Here is a 16,741-nt window from a genome sequence, read left to right as displayed (position 1 = left end):
CCTCTATCCAGAGTAGCACTGGATAGATTTTTGTAAAAGGTTTTGGAGTCTGACTGTGCCAGACCCTTGTTTCTGATGATTATGTTTGTTTAAATTAGACCTCTGAGTTTGTAACAATGGAATTATCTATTTTTCAGGACAATTAACACAATGCTTTTGTATGAGCTGAAGGTCAGAGGATTAATGTGGTTTTATCTATAAAGCATTTTTAAAAGCTAATTAAGAATCGTCTAGTTTGCTCTGTACTAAAGATTGAGGACATTTCATATTAGATGACTCTTGATCCTCTGCAGCAGCAGAGAGGGGCGGGGGGGAGAGAGAGAGAGAGAGAAATAGAGGAGGAGAGATTTGGAGAAAGAGTGAGCTGGCATGCAAATAAATATATCACAGGGATGCAGTTAATGAAGTGCAATAAAAAAACCTCCGTTCCGGTAGCAGTAGAGATAAAATTGTCTCTTGGACCAAAGGACCAATCTAAAATATTAATCTGAAAATATATTCAGTATTTGCAATTACAAGCATTCCTTGTTAGACCAAGAGAGATGTGGAGGAATATAGAGAAGTGCTTCTCTCAGAACATTATTTTAGAGATGCTTTTATCACTTAGTGCTTTCAGAGCACCTCTTCTTCTCTCTCTCTCTTGAGCCTGACATCCTGTCCATGCCACCATTCCTCCATAGGGAATGCCTGGTTGATGGGCCTCCAGCCAGACATGAGTCTTCTGGGAGAAAGTGCGCAAGGGTGTGGAGCAGCAGTGGGACTTGGGTGCCAGGAGGACCTCGGAGCGCAAGGAGCTGCCCACTGGTGTGGGGATGAGTGTGGGTGGCAGTGAGAAGGCAGCTTGCCCTGGAAACCCCTCGGCTTCATGGATTGCAAAGGTCAGGGGACCCAAAATGAGACACAAACCAGAGACATTCAGAGGCAATGCAAGAGTTTGAAAACCAGGGTGAGGAGTTTGTGCTCAATGCAATGGCCTCTGCCTAGCCCTTTAAAAGGGAAAAGGTAAGAAAACTGGAAGGTGTTTTTTGCTTTTGGATGTTTATGTATTCTGCTGATTCAAATGTTCTGAGGTTGATTTTCTATGCCCAAATTATGTAAAGACATCGAGGTGCCTCATTTCAAAACTGGGCTATGCACTGCTATTCTGTTGATCAAATATGGCAATTATTTCAGGCTTAAAACATATTAGGGATAACAATGGGTGCTGCCAAAGGTAGAAAGTCCATATGCATTCAAAGAACAAGCTGAAAGAGGAATGACGGCAACACGTGCAGCTAGAATACATTATGAATTACCATCCTCTTACACAAAGGCTAGTAAACTCCAAAAATGCAGCAACTTACAGAGCTAATAAAAGGGACAGAAATGTGCAGATATCTTGGTTTGTCTAATTTGTGTCTTCCTAGCATTAGGCTACAAAGGATGACTCACTGGATTTAGCAACTGCTTGTGAAGATGAACATATTAATGACTTCATGCTGCAGCTCTGCCATAAAATGTAATCTTTTACAATTCTGTATTCTCAAGTGAAATACAAGCTTAGGACCAGAATAAAATTACAAAAGATTTTTGAATTGTTAGCTTATGTTCTTTTTAAACCTGTGTTTTTACATTAAAATATGTAACTTAACTAGTAAAAGAATATTCTCTTTCATCCCTATCCCTTCCCCAGTGTGTACAACTCCCTACTATAAAAGACATATTTAAATATGGGGCTACCAAGATAGTTGTCCCAGGTAATCTGTGCATTTTTATGTTTTCCCAAACATAAATTACTTATTTCTTCCCATCCATAATCATTTGAATAAGAAAACTTACGCAGTCCACATATGATTCAGTGGGAAAGAAACCAGTTGCTTATTGAAATTTGCATATGTAAATCACAATATTAGTAAACAATGGGATATAGGTACTTTCAACTTTTGATAACATTCAACAGATTTAAATAATTAGAAAACAGAATGCAAGGTTTGCCTTGAGGACATAGTAAATATAGCCCTGAATATTTACATCCTACTTTGAACCTTTCTTGGTGGCTTTAGGCATCGCATTAATCTACAGAAAGGTTAATCTGAGTACTTGAGGGCTCTGAGTACTTGAGGGCTTGTAGAATGTTACATGGAAAGTGACAGATAAAGCATCAATTGGAATCAGTGTTTCTAGGTATTCAAATAGTGACCAACCACTGAACATTTTGTTTCTCCTTGATTTTAATGAGACAGTTTTGCAGGCTGTGCCATTTACTGAGACACTTTTGCATTTCCACATTAAATATACCTGCAGATTTACTGAAATAAGGGGGAAGAAAAATACAGCATTTTTAATATAGACAAGACCCAAAGTGCTAATTTCTAATCTTATTGAAATATTTATATTTCTATGCATCAAACAATCAATTAGGTTTAGGATATTCACTAATTTAAACTTTTAAAAAATTCCTTTCTGGGCATGAGTAAAAATTCAGAAAATAACCACCTATTTTTATATGGTAATATTTCCATTTATGACTTAAAAAAATCTGTATTTTTAAAATAGTTCATGGAAAAATATATACTCTCCATTCAGTCTTTGCCATGTAGCTTATGAAATTAGTTATACTCTTGATAAATGTAGTGTATTAGTGAAAGCAGTGTTTGTAATTGATTTGTAAATGCATTTATATTTAAAAATTATATTTGTAAAAGTCTCAAGATCATAGAACAGGAAATTGCATGTATCATACATACAGATATCTATAACAATATAGTATAATATAATATAATATACACACTGTGATATTTGTCTGTCTATCTATCCATCTATCTCTCTCTCCACTTGGATTCTTGAATGATAATGAGCTACATACACCCTGATCTCAAATCCTTAAAACTTGAAAGTGATTACACTAAATAGTGAGATATCATTGGAGAGAAAGTCAGAGTTCAATTTCTTACCTGCTTTTTTAATTTCAGGGACAGATGTCTTCTCATGAGCTTTCTCCTTTTTTCCTGTTTTTTCTAAGATTTAATTAAAGAGAGTAATTTGATGTGCTAGAACTCTGAATCATACACTCAAATATGCAGTCAACCAAGTCCTGGTGGGCACATACTGAAAAAAATATGACTTATTTGAGAGTTCAGATTATTCCCTTCTAGCACTCGCACCCAACTAGCCACAGAGCAATCACCTGAGAATGAAAATTAATCAGTATGCATCAACTATGGATGATTTGGACCCTTAATAATTCATCAAAAGTTAGGCAAAAATCATCAGTGCATGAATGTGGCAGCTTCTAGCTTAAGTTCCAGTAGCAATGAGATTATTAAAAAATAATGAATTACTTAAATGCTTTGCATGAAGCAACACCTTAGTGGACTTTAGATTCTTTCTGAGAATGCATGATCAGAACATTATTTAGATGGATATCATAACTTTGCAGCTTGGTCACTGTAAGTCTCAATTGTGATTGTATAAAATAAGCAGATCTACCACCCTTCAGAAACTGATGTACAATCAATTGAGTGATGTCTTCCCTGAATTTTGTATACTGTAGTATAACTATGTCCTGTTAAATACGGACTCCATTAAAATGTTTAAAAACCCTACTGATGGCCACCAAACAGGACATTTCATTTGTCAGAAAATAAGTTTAGGTAATATTGGATGCTGAACATATTGGACACATTAGACATTAGATACAGAAGTGGAAACATGCAAATAATGACTGAGCAACTAAGAGAAGTACAATGCAGCCTGTAGGATAGGATTAACCTAAAGAAAACAATGGGAAATGAGCCAGAAGTGTGAGTAAAAGCTGAATGAGGCCAGTAAGAAATGTTTCCAAACCATACCTTTCACCTTAGTTTCAGTCATAGTCTTCTTTTCATCACTCTTTTTCTTCTCCTCTTTTCTCTCTAAAAATAGAAATTGAAGTTCAGCTGGCTACTTTTACACAGAAACACACAAACAACCATGTATATATGCATGTATGTATAAATGTATTTGGGATGGGGCATGCACTAACTGCAATATGTTCAAGATTTGACAAGTTGGTCACTTACTGTCAGCAGCTCAGAAATACAGCTTAATACCCAGAGAGTGTATGGGTGCTAAGGATAAAACTGGAACAAATATGCACACCAGATTATTACTTAAACATTAATTCAAGAAGCTATGCCCATTAACCTGGTGTAACTAAGAGTTTTTTGTGGTGACTCAAGAGCCATTCACTTGCTGTGCTTCTTTTGTAAGACCTGACTGAAATGACAGCAAAACTTGCACATGGTACTTGGGAGCAAGGGTAGAATGCCATGAAAAGCCTGCATATACAATATACCTTTATTACACTTTTTTTACTAATTGAATCTTTGAAACTGTCATTACAGGACTTCTCTTATTCATGGAGAATTGTTGTTAAAGCACCATCTAAAAAACAACATGACATTATTTCAGAAGAATCTACCTCAATTTTGGCAGTTATTAGGGCAATTATAGATAAAAGGAGAATTTTTTTTAAACAAGCTTAAACAATTTAATTACTTATTTCATGAATGTTTTGAATTATAAAGTTGAGGGTTTGGTAAAGGATATGAGAAAGTTATAATTCTTATTTTTCCTTTGGGAAATGAATCCCCTTTTTGATGGGAAAGAATTTAAGAGTATAAGAATAGCTAATCTCAGTGCTTTTTTAATTGTCCATCCATGAAAAGACGAATTTGTTACCTTCAGTTTGTGCTGCATGCTTCAGGTATTGATACCCAAATATAGTTAGTAAAACTATATTTTTCTTTTTGTGATCTTTTATTATTACAAATGTGAATAAGAAACCAAGATTTATTATCTTACAAAAGATAGAACCGTAAGACTTTAGGCAAGAGACTTTTCTTTAATTGAAACTATTTAAGGAATAGGAATATTTTTAAATCCAAGAAACAAATATATTCCTGTCCCTTGCAGAAAACTAACATGAAGATAAAGGGAGAAAAGCAAACCAAACCAAAACAAAAAGCAACTTACTTTTCACTTCTCTAGGTACCACAACAGACTTTTCTTCTGCATGGAAAAATACACACAGGAGAAAGAAATTAAAAATTGTAGAACATTTTATCTAAACTAAAAGATATCTGTGTGTTTGAATTTTGAAAAATTGAAAAACTGCTGTGTTTATAGAGTACCTGAATTCCACAGTGTTTCTATGATGACTTCATGAATAAAGTTATTTTGCCTATTGTGGAGGCAATGCATTTGTCAATATTCAGGGTCTCCTCAAATGATACTTCTGCTGATTTTCTGACGATTGCTTTTAACATCAAGCATAATATAGATGTTTGCCACTTCTTTCTTGTTTTAAACAGATTTGTTCAATGCCTTTCTCTCGCTATTGTCTTCAGAAAATTCTCACATACATTTTGCAGAATGTTTCCCTAAGTTTTATGTGCTTAATTCTTCCTCCTGAAAATCTGAGCACTACATTACACTTGAAGCTACAAATTCCTCTGTGTTCTGAGGTTTCTTAGGTATGTGTAGAGCATCAGAGTAGTGATCATCCTACACTAACTTATTTGGAACTTCATATTCTTGAATACTTTAATATTCTTGTTATTGCCTATCTCTCTCTCTCTCCCTGACACACTTCTCCAGAGACTTGTGCTAGGGATTGTGCCTCTCTGGTTGAAATGGAAGTCTCTTCACCTTCAGATTTCACAAAAGCTCTTCCAAAGCTCCACTTTCCTGTGCCACCTATGACTCTTCAGGGGGTTATTTCCACCTGTAATCTCCTCTAATTTCTAAAATGTGGTTTAATTACTTGCATAGTCTGCCTGAATTAATCAAACTGTTAAACATACTAAGTGTGTGTCATTTACTGGCAGAGAAGAGATTACTCCTGTCTTCCTTCCATGAGGCTTTATCAATAGCAATTAGATGTTGAAGTGCTGCTTGGACTTCTGTAATGTCCATTTTTTTTCTGAGTGCCTCAGTTCTGGCAAGTTAGATTGATTTTTTTGGTTTCTCAAATTTCTGGTGCTAGGTGATGCATGAGAATAACTTGTAAGCCCAAGGTCCTTACAACAAGATTCTCTTTAATCCAAGACCATTTCTGCCTTTGAACTCGTAGCATTTTGCATGCCTCTGGGGCCCAGAAAAAACCACATGAAATCTGCCTTAATTTGCACAGCAAGTTTCGGAGCCATATACATCTTGAAAACCACAAGCTGAGGCATTGAGCTTTGAGATGTGGAACTTTGTACAGAAGATATACAAGAAGTGGCAGGAATGTCTACTGCCAATAAACCAAGCCAAGATTATGACATCCATGGCTGCAGAATCTTCATCGCCAAATCATTCTACCAATGATTAAACCCACTGACATAATTTTCTTCCATCAAGCTCTCAAGTTGTATTATTCAGCATCCAGGCAACTTTGAGAGGTCTATATTTGTTATGAAGTTTCTAGGGGATGATTACATGGCAATATTAAAGGACTGGGCCCCCTATTTTGCCTAATGCAAGATAACCACTCTTGCTCAAGTCTGAGGAAAACAGTCACTGAGCTTCCATTCACATCTCAGCTGCATCTAGCCCCACTGGTCCCCCTCACAGCTGCCACTGAGAGAAATTTCTGTAAATAAGAGACATGGTAAATGGATATTATGGAAAGAGCAATTTCTGACTTAAGGAAGTAATCCCATTTCTTGAATAAATATATTTCCTTCCAATTTGAACAGCTCACATTTAGAATGTTGTATATTAAGTGTATATTTAACACCAGCAAAACTTGTAATTTCTGAAGCAGTAAATGTAGTGGGCTCTATGCAGACATGTACACAGCTAAATTAAGATGAAGAGCAAATAATTAAATAGGAATTTAGGTTGGTCTTTTGTGCTGTAAAATATGAACCCCATCTTTTAATTGAAAGCATTTACTTTTTTAGCACAGAACAGTTACAGAAGTACAAAGGGCCAACTGCATAAAGAGGGATCCTCATATGCACAAATTAGGGGTTACACAAGGAAACACAATGTGCTTTGGAGGATTTGGCATTCACCACAATATGAAATTCAAGTGCAATTAACAATTGAAAAACTCTATTGTTATTGCTACTGTTCCTTAGTTAACAGGATTTTTTCACCAGTAACATTAGTCCTGAGTCACACTTCATGGACAGTATAGAACATACGAGTACAAAAATATCTCACTTTCAAAAGCCTGCAATGCATTTACAAGAATGAAATAAGGATATATGCATCTGGAAGAGTACTTGACACAATCAGCCAGCTAGGCCAGCAATGGACTTTTCATTTAGTCAAGTTTTTTTCTGTATACTCTATGCAGAAGTTGAGCTTTGTGTAGCATAAGAAGGAGTCCAGTGAACTTGAGTATTGTGTATTAAAGCAGTGATGTACTACTGAATGAGACATTCAGGTAAAAACTTATTCCTGGGTGAAAAATAAAAAGAAGCAGCATAGAATAATTTTCTTGCAAAGTGACTGGATTGAACAGAACAGACCTTGCAGCAAAGTAACCTCTGAGATGGAATTATTTATTTTTAATAAGGGATGAAGGACCAAGGCCAGTAGAAATCCAAGTAAGATTCAACAAAGACCAAGAAAGGGGTGTTTCAATCTGAATTTTCTCCACCCATCTTGACAGTACCTTGTCTTTGTGTTATTCTCATAGGAGAGCAGCTAATTCTTGGACAATGGTGGGAAGGGAGATAACAGAAGCACGCTAAGAACGTGGCACTTGAAATCAGGCTTGGTAAGACCAGTGTGCTACTCTGCCAGCGCTGAGTGGAATCTAAATTTAGAGATGCACATGAGTTACGGGACATAGTGTCACAGGAATGCTGCACAGGAGCTGGAAGAAGAAGGTGCACTTAGAGCTTCTTTACCATGCTGCTCCAGATGGTCCATGTTCTTATGGAAAGTCTCATTCTGGAAGGAACTATCAGCTCATCCCAACGTGTCAGAGAAACTGAGGTAAGCAGGGAAGCAAAATTTAGCCACAGATTCCTTCTGCTGGAGAGGCATGCATGTAGCAAATACTAGTGGGACTGAATGCCAGAAGTTTGGAGATGTTGGGGTTCACATTAGCTTTCTAAAGTTCAGATCCTTATATGAGGCTTATGTGCATTTATCTAAAACCCTCTTGTGAGGAAACCTCAGGAGGAAAGCTCCTGTGAGAGACTTGGGATATTTATTGCCTGACTGTGAAATGCTACAACAGCTTTTCTTGCCTACAGATTCCAGTCCTGGCAGAGCTCATGATCAGCAGAGACACATGTATACTCACTGACATACAAAACAGAACAAAACAAACATTAATTCATCTTTTCCTGAGAAACCGTAATTCAGACTGAACACAGTGACTTCATTCAGGATAAGACTACGTTTCATTTTTGTCCAAGCAGCTCTGTACACCTTAAGCTGTCATTGGCATAATTTTAAAGGACCATTCAAGCAAAACACAAGCTGCCTTTTAATTTTTTTTTCCTTATTAATTTTGAAGGGATTAAAGTTCCTCTTTGTTTTACTTGGTGACTGCAATCCTTTCTCTGCTGGACTCAAAAAAAGTTTTGTTGTTGATTTCAGTGTGAGTTGGATACCCTTTTAAATATTAGAATAACTCATTACATTTCAGTTTTAGATGATATTTCTTTTCTTTTCCCTTGGCCTGTTGCTTAGGGTAGAGACTAACAATGACTGGTCAGTTGCACTTTTGGCTCTAAACAATTTAACACCCATTCACAAAATAGGATCCCCTAAGAGTTACAAAGCTTTTGGAGAAATGAATAAACAATGAAAGGAGGTATTTCTGTTTAGTTTATGATGTCATGGAAACTCATACCTTTAAGATTAAATCTAAATTTCAACCAAAAATTGACTCTTGATTCAGTCAAACTACTGAAAGGCCAAGAAAGATCAAGAAACCTATAGTATTATTCCAAAGTTCCTAAAGTTCTTACAATTGCTTCTGATCACACGCAAAAACAAACAAGTGCTCGCACATATGCACAAATGTGCTCTCTCTAATTTACAGGTGGGTGTTTAGGCCAAAATGAAGTGCATTTATTTGCAGAGCTCTGTTTAAATTACTCTACGTTTTATTTTTTATTTTTTTTTCTGCAGAGTAAGGAAATAGAATTTCTTTTCATATTGGGCAAGTGAAAGACTCTTGGGGCACACAGATCACTGGAGATATAGCACACCCTGAAGGCCTAGGCAATCTCTCCAGCTCGACTCTGCTTGCTTTGAAACTTCTTCACTGTTTTCAAATCCCAGTCTGAAACACTGTTTGGCAGCTGTGAAGATTGCTTGTGGAGATAATTTTGAGGTCTGCAGAATCTATGCAATAGAAATATCATACTTGAAATTCCTAATGCTTTCATGTGACCTACATAAATGTTTCTTATTTCTTCCTGTAGTGATTACAGACTTCTTTTTCATGGCTCTGTTGCATTAAGCACCAGAACTCTTTGTTAACAGCATGGCCTATATGTTGCCCTCACTAAACAGCACAGTGTGGAGCAGAGGAATAAAACCACAAGAGAGATGATGCCAGTGTAGGCATGGCAAGTCAAAAAAGATGACAGAACAACTTCTATAACAAGATCAGCAAAAGAAACTCTACTAGACAATGGTCAATGGTAAATATGATGCAAATATGATTATGATGATTACTTAAATTCCCAGAGGAGCACTGCTGTTTTATGGTACAACCATTACTAGTGAGAGCCAAACCAACAAAGCTAAGGTAGTTTGGCTAGCCTTCTCCCTCCCTGTGACTGAAATTCCTGCTGGACAACAGGAATCAATGTCAGGCTCAATTCTGTTACCAGAGCTGGGAAGAGTTTTGCTGATGCTCTTTATGCAGTGTGCTTTTGGGCAAGGGTGTCTGAGACTTAAAAATGGGATGATGAGGTTGTGCAGGACTTTTGTAAGAGTTTCATGTTTCTTTCCAAAGAAACATCAGAGTTCTTCCTGATTAACTTAATTCCAGTAAGTGTTCTCCATTTGCAGGTGCAACATACGCAAAAGACTATGGTTTTCTTATTACATTTAAAAAGCACTATGAAAAGTTAAATAAATCATTCGAGGTATTTGTTTGTGTTTTATTGGGTAAACTTTGGGGAATATTTATTTTCAAATGCATACTCTAACATTTTAAATTGTATTATTATAAAGGTTGAAAAAATTAATAATATGTCTAATCAAAATATACATATCTTTATGCACATTTTTTCTTACACTACTATGCTTTTTTTTCAGTCTGTTTAACTTTTTGTATTTTATGATAGAATATAAGAAGTACAGAAGAGCCTCATGTCATTAGGGAAAATGTCGAGGACTTTCTGAAACAGTGAAGATTTAGGGGTTTTTTCATCATTGCTAAATCATTAGAATTTACTGCTTAAATGTCTAACTTAAATCATTAAATAGTTCCCTTTGCAACGCTGTTCATATTATTTCAAAGGTTTTATTGTCTTCAGTAGAGACTCATGGAGATATAAGGCCAATATTTATCAAAAAAACCTTTTTATGCTGTAAATACAGCAATGCATTAAAGGTAAATAAACTGTTCATCTATTTACCTAGATTAAACCTAACCCATTGCATTACAAGATTTCTCATATAAACATTTTTCTTTTTTCCTGTTTATATTCTCCCTTGGATTAAAATTTATCAAAAAAATGGATTTTCATCCACAACTCCTGTCAGTATTATTAAGAATATACTAAATAGGAAGAAAATTTTCAAAATTATGTCTTTTTTTAAGGGTTCTGTTGTGTCTTGAATCACGATCTCTCATTGAATGATTTTTTTTAAGGTAATTGATTCTATAGTATAAAAGGAAAACAGAGTTTTTTATAGAACAATCCATGCACAGAAGAGAAGGAAAAAATTGACAGAGTGTACAGAAGCAGATTGATTTGTAGAAGATTTATACACTCCTGTACATCAAGGGAGCTTTGTCAAAACTTGTATTGACTTCAGTAATTTAGATATTCTTGGTTATTATATTCATGAACAGAGATACAGACTAGAAATTCTTCTTAAGACAGTCTGATAGTGTACATTCTATATAGCAACAAAGATGCAGTTGCCAATTTAGCCTCCACAGGGGTTTTGGGGGAAGTTAAACACATTTCAAAGCAACTCACTTTACTGTATTCTGCTAAATTTGTAATTAGAAGATTCAATGACCCAGAGAAAATAATCTTTTTCCTCATAGATCCTCTGAAGATGTTATGGATTTTTTTTTCCTCCTCACTTAATATCACTGACACCATCAAGATGACAAGGAATGGCCAGTATACTTCAGTCAAGGAAGGGAGATATTTCAGAACTTGTAATCATTCATTAATGGATCAGAATGGTTATGTTGATGACTCTTCCATGATAAATGCTCTCCCACTCAAAGATACAGGAACAGACTTTTAGGACAATACAACTTGAAAAACCATACTCAGATACAATGCTATTGAAATGTTTTTTATCATCCAATGCTCTTCGAAGTGGTAGAAAGCACAGGTCTGCTTGAGATCATGTACCACATGCATTAAGATTCTTTCCACCAGGAGAAGGATTTTGATACAGGCTTCTCACAAAGCTGCTGCGATCTTGTGAGAAGGCAAAGACATGATATTCTGGAACAATTAACATGAAGATTCACCAGTAACTAGCTAAGACTCTGATCTTAGTTTTTACACTTGTCTAACTGCAGAGTCTTCCTGAGCGATTACCCTGCCATGTCAGAGAGGGAAACATGGGAGGACTATCAGAAAGGAAGGTCCTTTTCATGTGAATGTGGAAATGGAGGAAGGAAAAGCTGTGTGAGCTGAGCAAAAATTCAAGACCTAAAAGAGAAAATCTCAGAGAAGCAGTATACACTGCAGAGAAGTTTTAGGTTTTCAGTGAATAACAAAATAAAAGAAATCTAGAGTTAAAAGTGGTGTGGAAGACTACCAGCAAGGAAGAAGGAGGATATTAACTTCCAAATTCAGATAGCCATGGAGAACTGATCTGTTCAAATTACTGGTGACACCAGTGTCCTGACATGGCAGCATCAGTGTCAGTAGAGAACACTGCTTCCAAGTACTTGTGAAAGCTCCATAAAAAGATAAGATAAAGAATTTAAAATTAGTTCTGTAGTTCTTAGTTTACCAAACAAGGTTTCCAAGCTTGAAATACAAGTAGATGTTATATATAAATGCCTTTATCTTCACAAATTCCTTTATCTTCTTTCTCTTGTTGACTGTTACAGGATCCTATCATTTGTTTTATTATTCTCTGCTGCTCGTGATGTGAAAATTCAAAATTTTCATTGAAGTTTTATGGTAAGATCTTTGAAAAAGCCAATCAACCATGAAATAAGAAATTATTTTTTTCTTTCTGACCAGATTAATACAAAGCATTTTGCTTTTTGACCAGGAGATATCTGAAAATTTCAACTCACACACTTCAATGCCATTTATAGCTTTGTACACTAGAATCTAGTGTACAAATTGAGATAGTCTTAAATAATTACCCCCTTTCCAAAAGATTTACTGTGGAGCTGAAGGAAGAGAAAAAGGCAATGACAATGGGAGGAAGTGTGAGATTTAATATATAATAATGATATGCTCTTTTTCTAAGGCTTCAAGAATTCAGCAGAACATAATTTCTACAGGACATTGGATACTATCCAGGAAAAGCATTCCATTTGAAGGTATCAAATAATCTAAAAAATTTAGACATATGTGGCACATACACATCACTATTTCTACTTTATCAGAAAACAAGAATGGTCCAAGATTACCTAAGGCAGCAGTGGCGAAATGGAATGATACTAAAAACATGTCACTCTAGAAAAAGAGTAAGATTCTTTCAGCCTTCACCAGCTCCATAATTACATATACAATGTCTGAATATCACTGAGTTGGAAAGCCTAGGGTGTAAGTTCATTGGTTTCATAAATTTTTTGTGTGACAAACTTTCTCTTACTTCCTACAGTTTTACCTTTTTTCAGAGCTGGTTTCTTCTGTCAAAGGCTAAACTAGGCTTTGATGTTATATAAAGTATATTTTTCAATTAAAAAACACTTCTGTCTGTTCTCTATTCTAACAACTTATGATACTACTTCCAACTATATTTATAAGAAGACTCTTTTGTTTCAATCTGTCCCTTCTACTGATAAATGATATTTAGTGATGTACCAGTCATAAAAGTATATAAGCACTAAGAAGTCACATGCACATGTCTCTTCAGCTATTTTAAAGATTTAAATTTCCCTGCCTACTCTTCTTTTTTCCCTTCTGACATTTTGCCAAATATTCTCATAAATTACTTTTTTTTCCCTCTAGGGCTGAAATAAAGCTTCAGGGTTTAGGGCTCCTCAAGGCACTGTGGCATATTTTCTCATATATGGAAAACAGCATAACAGCTTTTCATGATAACATTTTACAAGTAATTTTGCCTTCTTCATGTCTTCTAAATCTCATGCATGAAAAGTATGTATCCTAGTGACTGGCCTTGAGCCTTAAAGGGAATTTAGTTATATGGTTCTGAGCAGATAATCTCCCCCAAATTTGTTTGCCAAATGGGTGTCTAATTTACAGTTCCAATTACCTGAATTGCATGCATAAATGAGCTAATGAAAAACAAAAATGTGTAACTGGTCATAAATAGTAATTTCTATGTGCAATTGCAGTAATTGCATTCTCCTCATGATTTTGAAAATCAAGAATCTAATGTTAATTTGATGTTAGTTCATCTTGTGTAACAGTTATATTTAAAGATTAGGTTTATCATTCAGCAAATGTGTCAGCCTTGCTCTATTATGTCTTTTTCCATGATGGTTAATTGACAGATAACAGAGTTTAACATTGCAGGGACTTCTTTCTGCTGATAAGCAGGGTTCAGACATTTTCCTAAAGTAAGTAAGAGTGCAAATCTATTTCTATACTGTCTCAAAATAACCATAGTTTTATACTCCTTTAAACAGCATGTTTAAAAAGAAATAATCATTTGAGATAATGATATTTTTGGGGAAAGACATAATAAGTCACATAACTATTTTTATCCAAATGTTCTGATTCACAATAATCACGTTACAGAAATATCTGATTAATGTAACACTTTGTTTCAGTTATGGGTCCTGGCAAAACCTAAGTCTCATTTTCTGTTTTCAAATGCAGGAAATCTTGTAGCTCTTGTTACTTACTCTGCTGCCACCCCATCTGTTCCTCTCTTAGACTGCAATTGCTTTCTGGGTAACATAGAGCTAAGACCTCTATGAGAGAAATTAGCAAGTTCCATGGCTTGACTGAAGCACTCAAGGATCAGATGAAAACTGCTACATAATTACACTAACAAACTCAGCTGTTTTGTACTATTAAATTGTATGGTATAAAGACCAAGTACATATACTGCAGTTGTAGTTCTAAGTCATCAGACATAGTTAATTTCAAAATTAAAATGAGTATTTCAATCACTTTACTGATCAGACTATAAACAATATAATTCAATTGCAGGGATTATGTTTTAATCTTCTTAACGTAAGATCTGACTTTGTATTTCTCTTTCAGTGGTTTTAACAATAACAATAGGGTTGATAAATGCAGAGCCAGAAATATTACATTCATTATTACAAACAAGGCACAGAAAAATTACTGAATAACAATAGCTGAACGAATAATCCAAAATATATTAAGAGGATAATGTTGATTATGTTTATAGTTAGATAGCAAGTTATGGCTCAATGCCATTCAAAGCATTTTACATATTAGGCCTCAATCCCATAATCTGTTTCACTCAGGAAATCCCCCAAGCCATCTGTAAGGAAAATTTGAGTTTTGTCATGCCTATGTCACTGTGTCATTCTTGTCCCAGGCCTAGTAAGGTGATCACTTTTGTAATATAAGCTACATTTACAAAAGAAAATTAAAATAAAAAAGCCCCATTAGAACAAACAGTCAAGTTAATAAGTAGAAGCCAATAAAGGTGGGAAAACTCAAACTTGCCTTCAATAGCTGCTGGTTTCTTTCTTGGACTGTGTTCTAGAAGAAGACGAGGTGGTGCAAATTCCTTATGTGCTGCACCTAAGGTTATGAAGTATAGAAGATGTATTCACCAACAGGCTGAGCAGTTTCACTGGGAGGATGAGCTCCCCTCAAAATGGTTCATGTTAAAAATATTACATTGTGCATATAAGCTAGTATTTTTCAGACACTATAAGAAGGAAATGTATTTCTTAACAAATAGAGTAATTTATTTTTAAGAGTCACATTTGAGACCAATGAAGTCCACGTGACTCAAACATATGCTGAAATGCTACAGTTCTGGTTTTCTTCCTTTGACTCAAAAGATAATAATACTATAATAATAAGGTTGCATACTCATGATGCCTGTTCTACCACAAAGCCTTATTTTCTTCTGTCAAACAAATGATCTTCAGTTGCTCCCTAAAGTCCACTTAATGAACTCCTGGAAACACTAGTCAAAATTATGATGTTTCTCGTCTCTAAGGCTCATTCTTAATTAGCCAATACCAACCAGGTCATGCATTATAAACACTGATGAGGTTCTGATTCCAGCTGCTGACTGAAACACCTCTACTCTCTCAGAGTGTTCAGCTGGGATTTTCTGTACTGTCTTAGCCTATGTGCAGATACCATATTTTGTACAAAACACTTCTCACTTCACTTCTCCACAGATTCACAAACATATTTAATGTACCCTTATATTACTTATGCTTATTTTCTAGTTTATGACTTATTTGAAGTCTCCTTATTTCCTTTTATTTCACTGGCATTTAGCCTCAGTAGCTATCGTGTCACTGTCATTTGGAGAGTGCTGGTTTTTTGTGAGCTGAGAAATAAAATTAAATAGTTAAATATTATATTGATTCAGTCATATGCACCAGCATACATTCACTGCACCAGAGTCCACATGCAAACAGACTGTTAAAACTCAGCTCCAGCTTCACATCAGAAACTCAAAGCCATGCCTCATGCTTGATGGTAGACTCAGAAAAGGAATCAAGGCTTTAATGGGGCTTGGAAACAACAGCATCTTACTTACCCCTCTCACTTTGAAAAGGTGTGTATACTCATGGGGAATGCATGAGAAAAATATCATCTTGAAGACAGCAGTGGGATTTGAGCATCATGGACTTAATGTTATTGCATCTCATCAACACATGTAGAATTGCAGACACATAATTTGGAGCATGTGATTCAGTCCATCCAGTAATTTGTATAAAATATCAAACATACAGCTGCTCAAACTTGACATGTCCCTGAGCCACTGCCAAAATATTAACACATTGATAAAACCAATGTATTGAGGCTGTTTTGCAACAAATGGTAATAATCCTACATTTTCCATGTATTTCCTGTCTTGGCTATAAACCCAAGTGCATATTTACTGATAATATCACAGAATAACTATAGCCTTGAATGTTAGGAAAACTTCAGGAATCCAGATATTTAGCCATGATTTTCCAAATGCTTTATGTCCGAAAAAAAATAAACTTGAAGTTGCAAACTGAGCTGAGGAGCTGCTGATTACCTTTGTTGACAATCAGAATAGAAAAGTTACATTCATAACCATGTCAACACACAGAATCTGAAGCAATTGAATTTCCAGTTCAGAAAAAAGCAACATAGCAATTAATGAAGAATGGGTAATCTATTTTTTTCCTTCTACATTTCTTCAAAATCCTAGAATAAACATTAGGCTTTTTTTCTCCATTTTTTTCCTTTTTTTTTCCCTTTCCAGA

At 35.4% G+C, this 16,741-nt stretch overlaps 1 protein-coding gene and 1 long non-coding RNA gene across 40 annotated transcripts in view; one reads left to right on the top strand and one right to left on the bottom strand.

The window, feature by feature from the left end:
- Positions 1 to 16,741, bottom strand: part of TRDN (triadin) — a 229,596-nt gene that overhangs the window by 112,574 nt on the left and 100,281 nt on the right. For 30 of the 31 annotated variants that reach the window (XM_074537877.1, XM_074537878.1, XM_074537896.1 and 27 more), the window contains 4 exons: positions 14,982 to 15,059; positions 4,996 to 5,031; positions 3,831 to 3,893; positions 2,934 to 2,996 (listed from right to left, as the gene is read on the bottom strand). In XM_074537877.1, the coding sequence (XP_074393978.1) occupies positions 2,934 to 2,996; positions 3,831 to 3,893; positions 4,996 to 5,031; positions 14,982 to 15,059 (240 nt within the window). The remainder of the gene's footprint in view (positions 1 to 2,933; positions 2,997 to 3,830; positions 3,894 to 4,995; positions 5,032 to 14,981; positions 15,060 to 16,741) is intronic. The other variant, XM_074537890.1, reaches the window with a different exon arrangement.
- Positions 1 to 16,741, top strand: part of LOC141728570 (uncharacterized) — a 39,752-nt gene that overhangs the window by 1,713 nt on the left and 21,298 nt on the right. For 4 of the 9 annotated variants that reach the window (XR_012579647.1, XR_012579649.1, XR_012579644.1 and 1 more), the window contains exons 2-3: positions 7,658 to 7,959; positions 12,245 to 12,688. This is a non-coding gene — a long non-coding RNA (uncharacterized LOC141728570). Of the gene's footprint in view, positions 1 to 236; positions 1,003 to 7,657; positions 7,960 to 12,244; positions 12,689 to 16,741 lie in introns of those variants that run through there. The other 5 variants (XR_012579643.1, XR_012579645.1, XR_012579642.1 and 2 more) reach the window with 5 other exon arrangements.

Source organism: Zonotrichia albicollis, chromosome 3 (assembly GCF_047830755.1).
Source record: "Zonotrichia albicollis isolate bZonAlb1 chromosome 3, bZonAlb1.hap1, whole genome shotgun sequence".
Taxonomy (NCBI): domain Eukaryota; kingdom Metazoa; phylum Chordata; class Aves; order Passeriformes; family Passerellidae; genus Zonotrichia; species Zonotrichia albicollis.
Note: the sequence above shows the minus strand (reverse complement) of the source record. Positions and strands in the feature narration are given on the sequence as shown.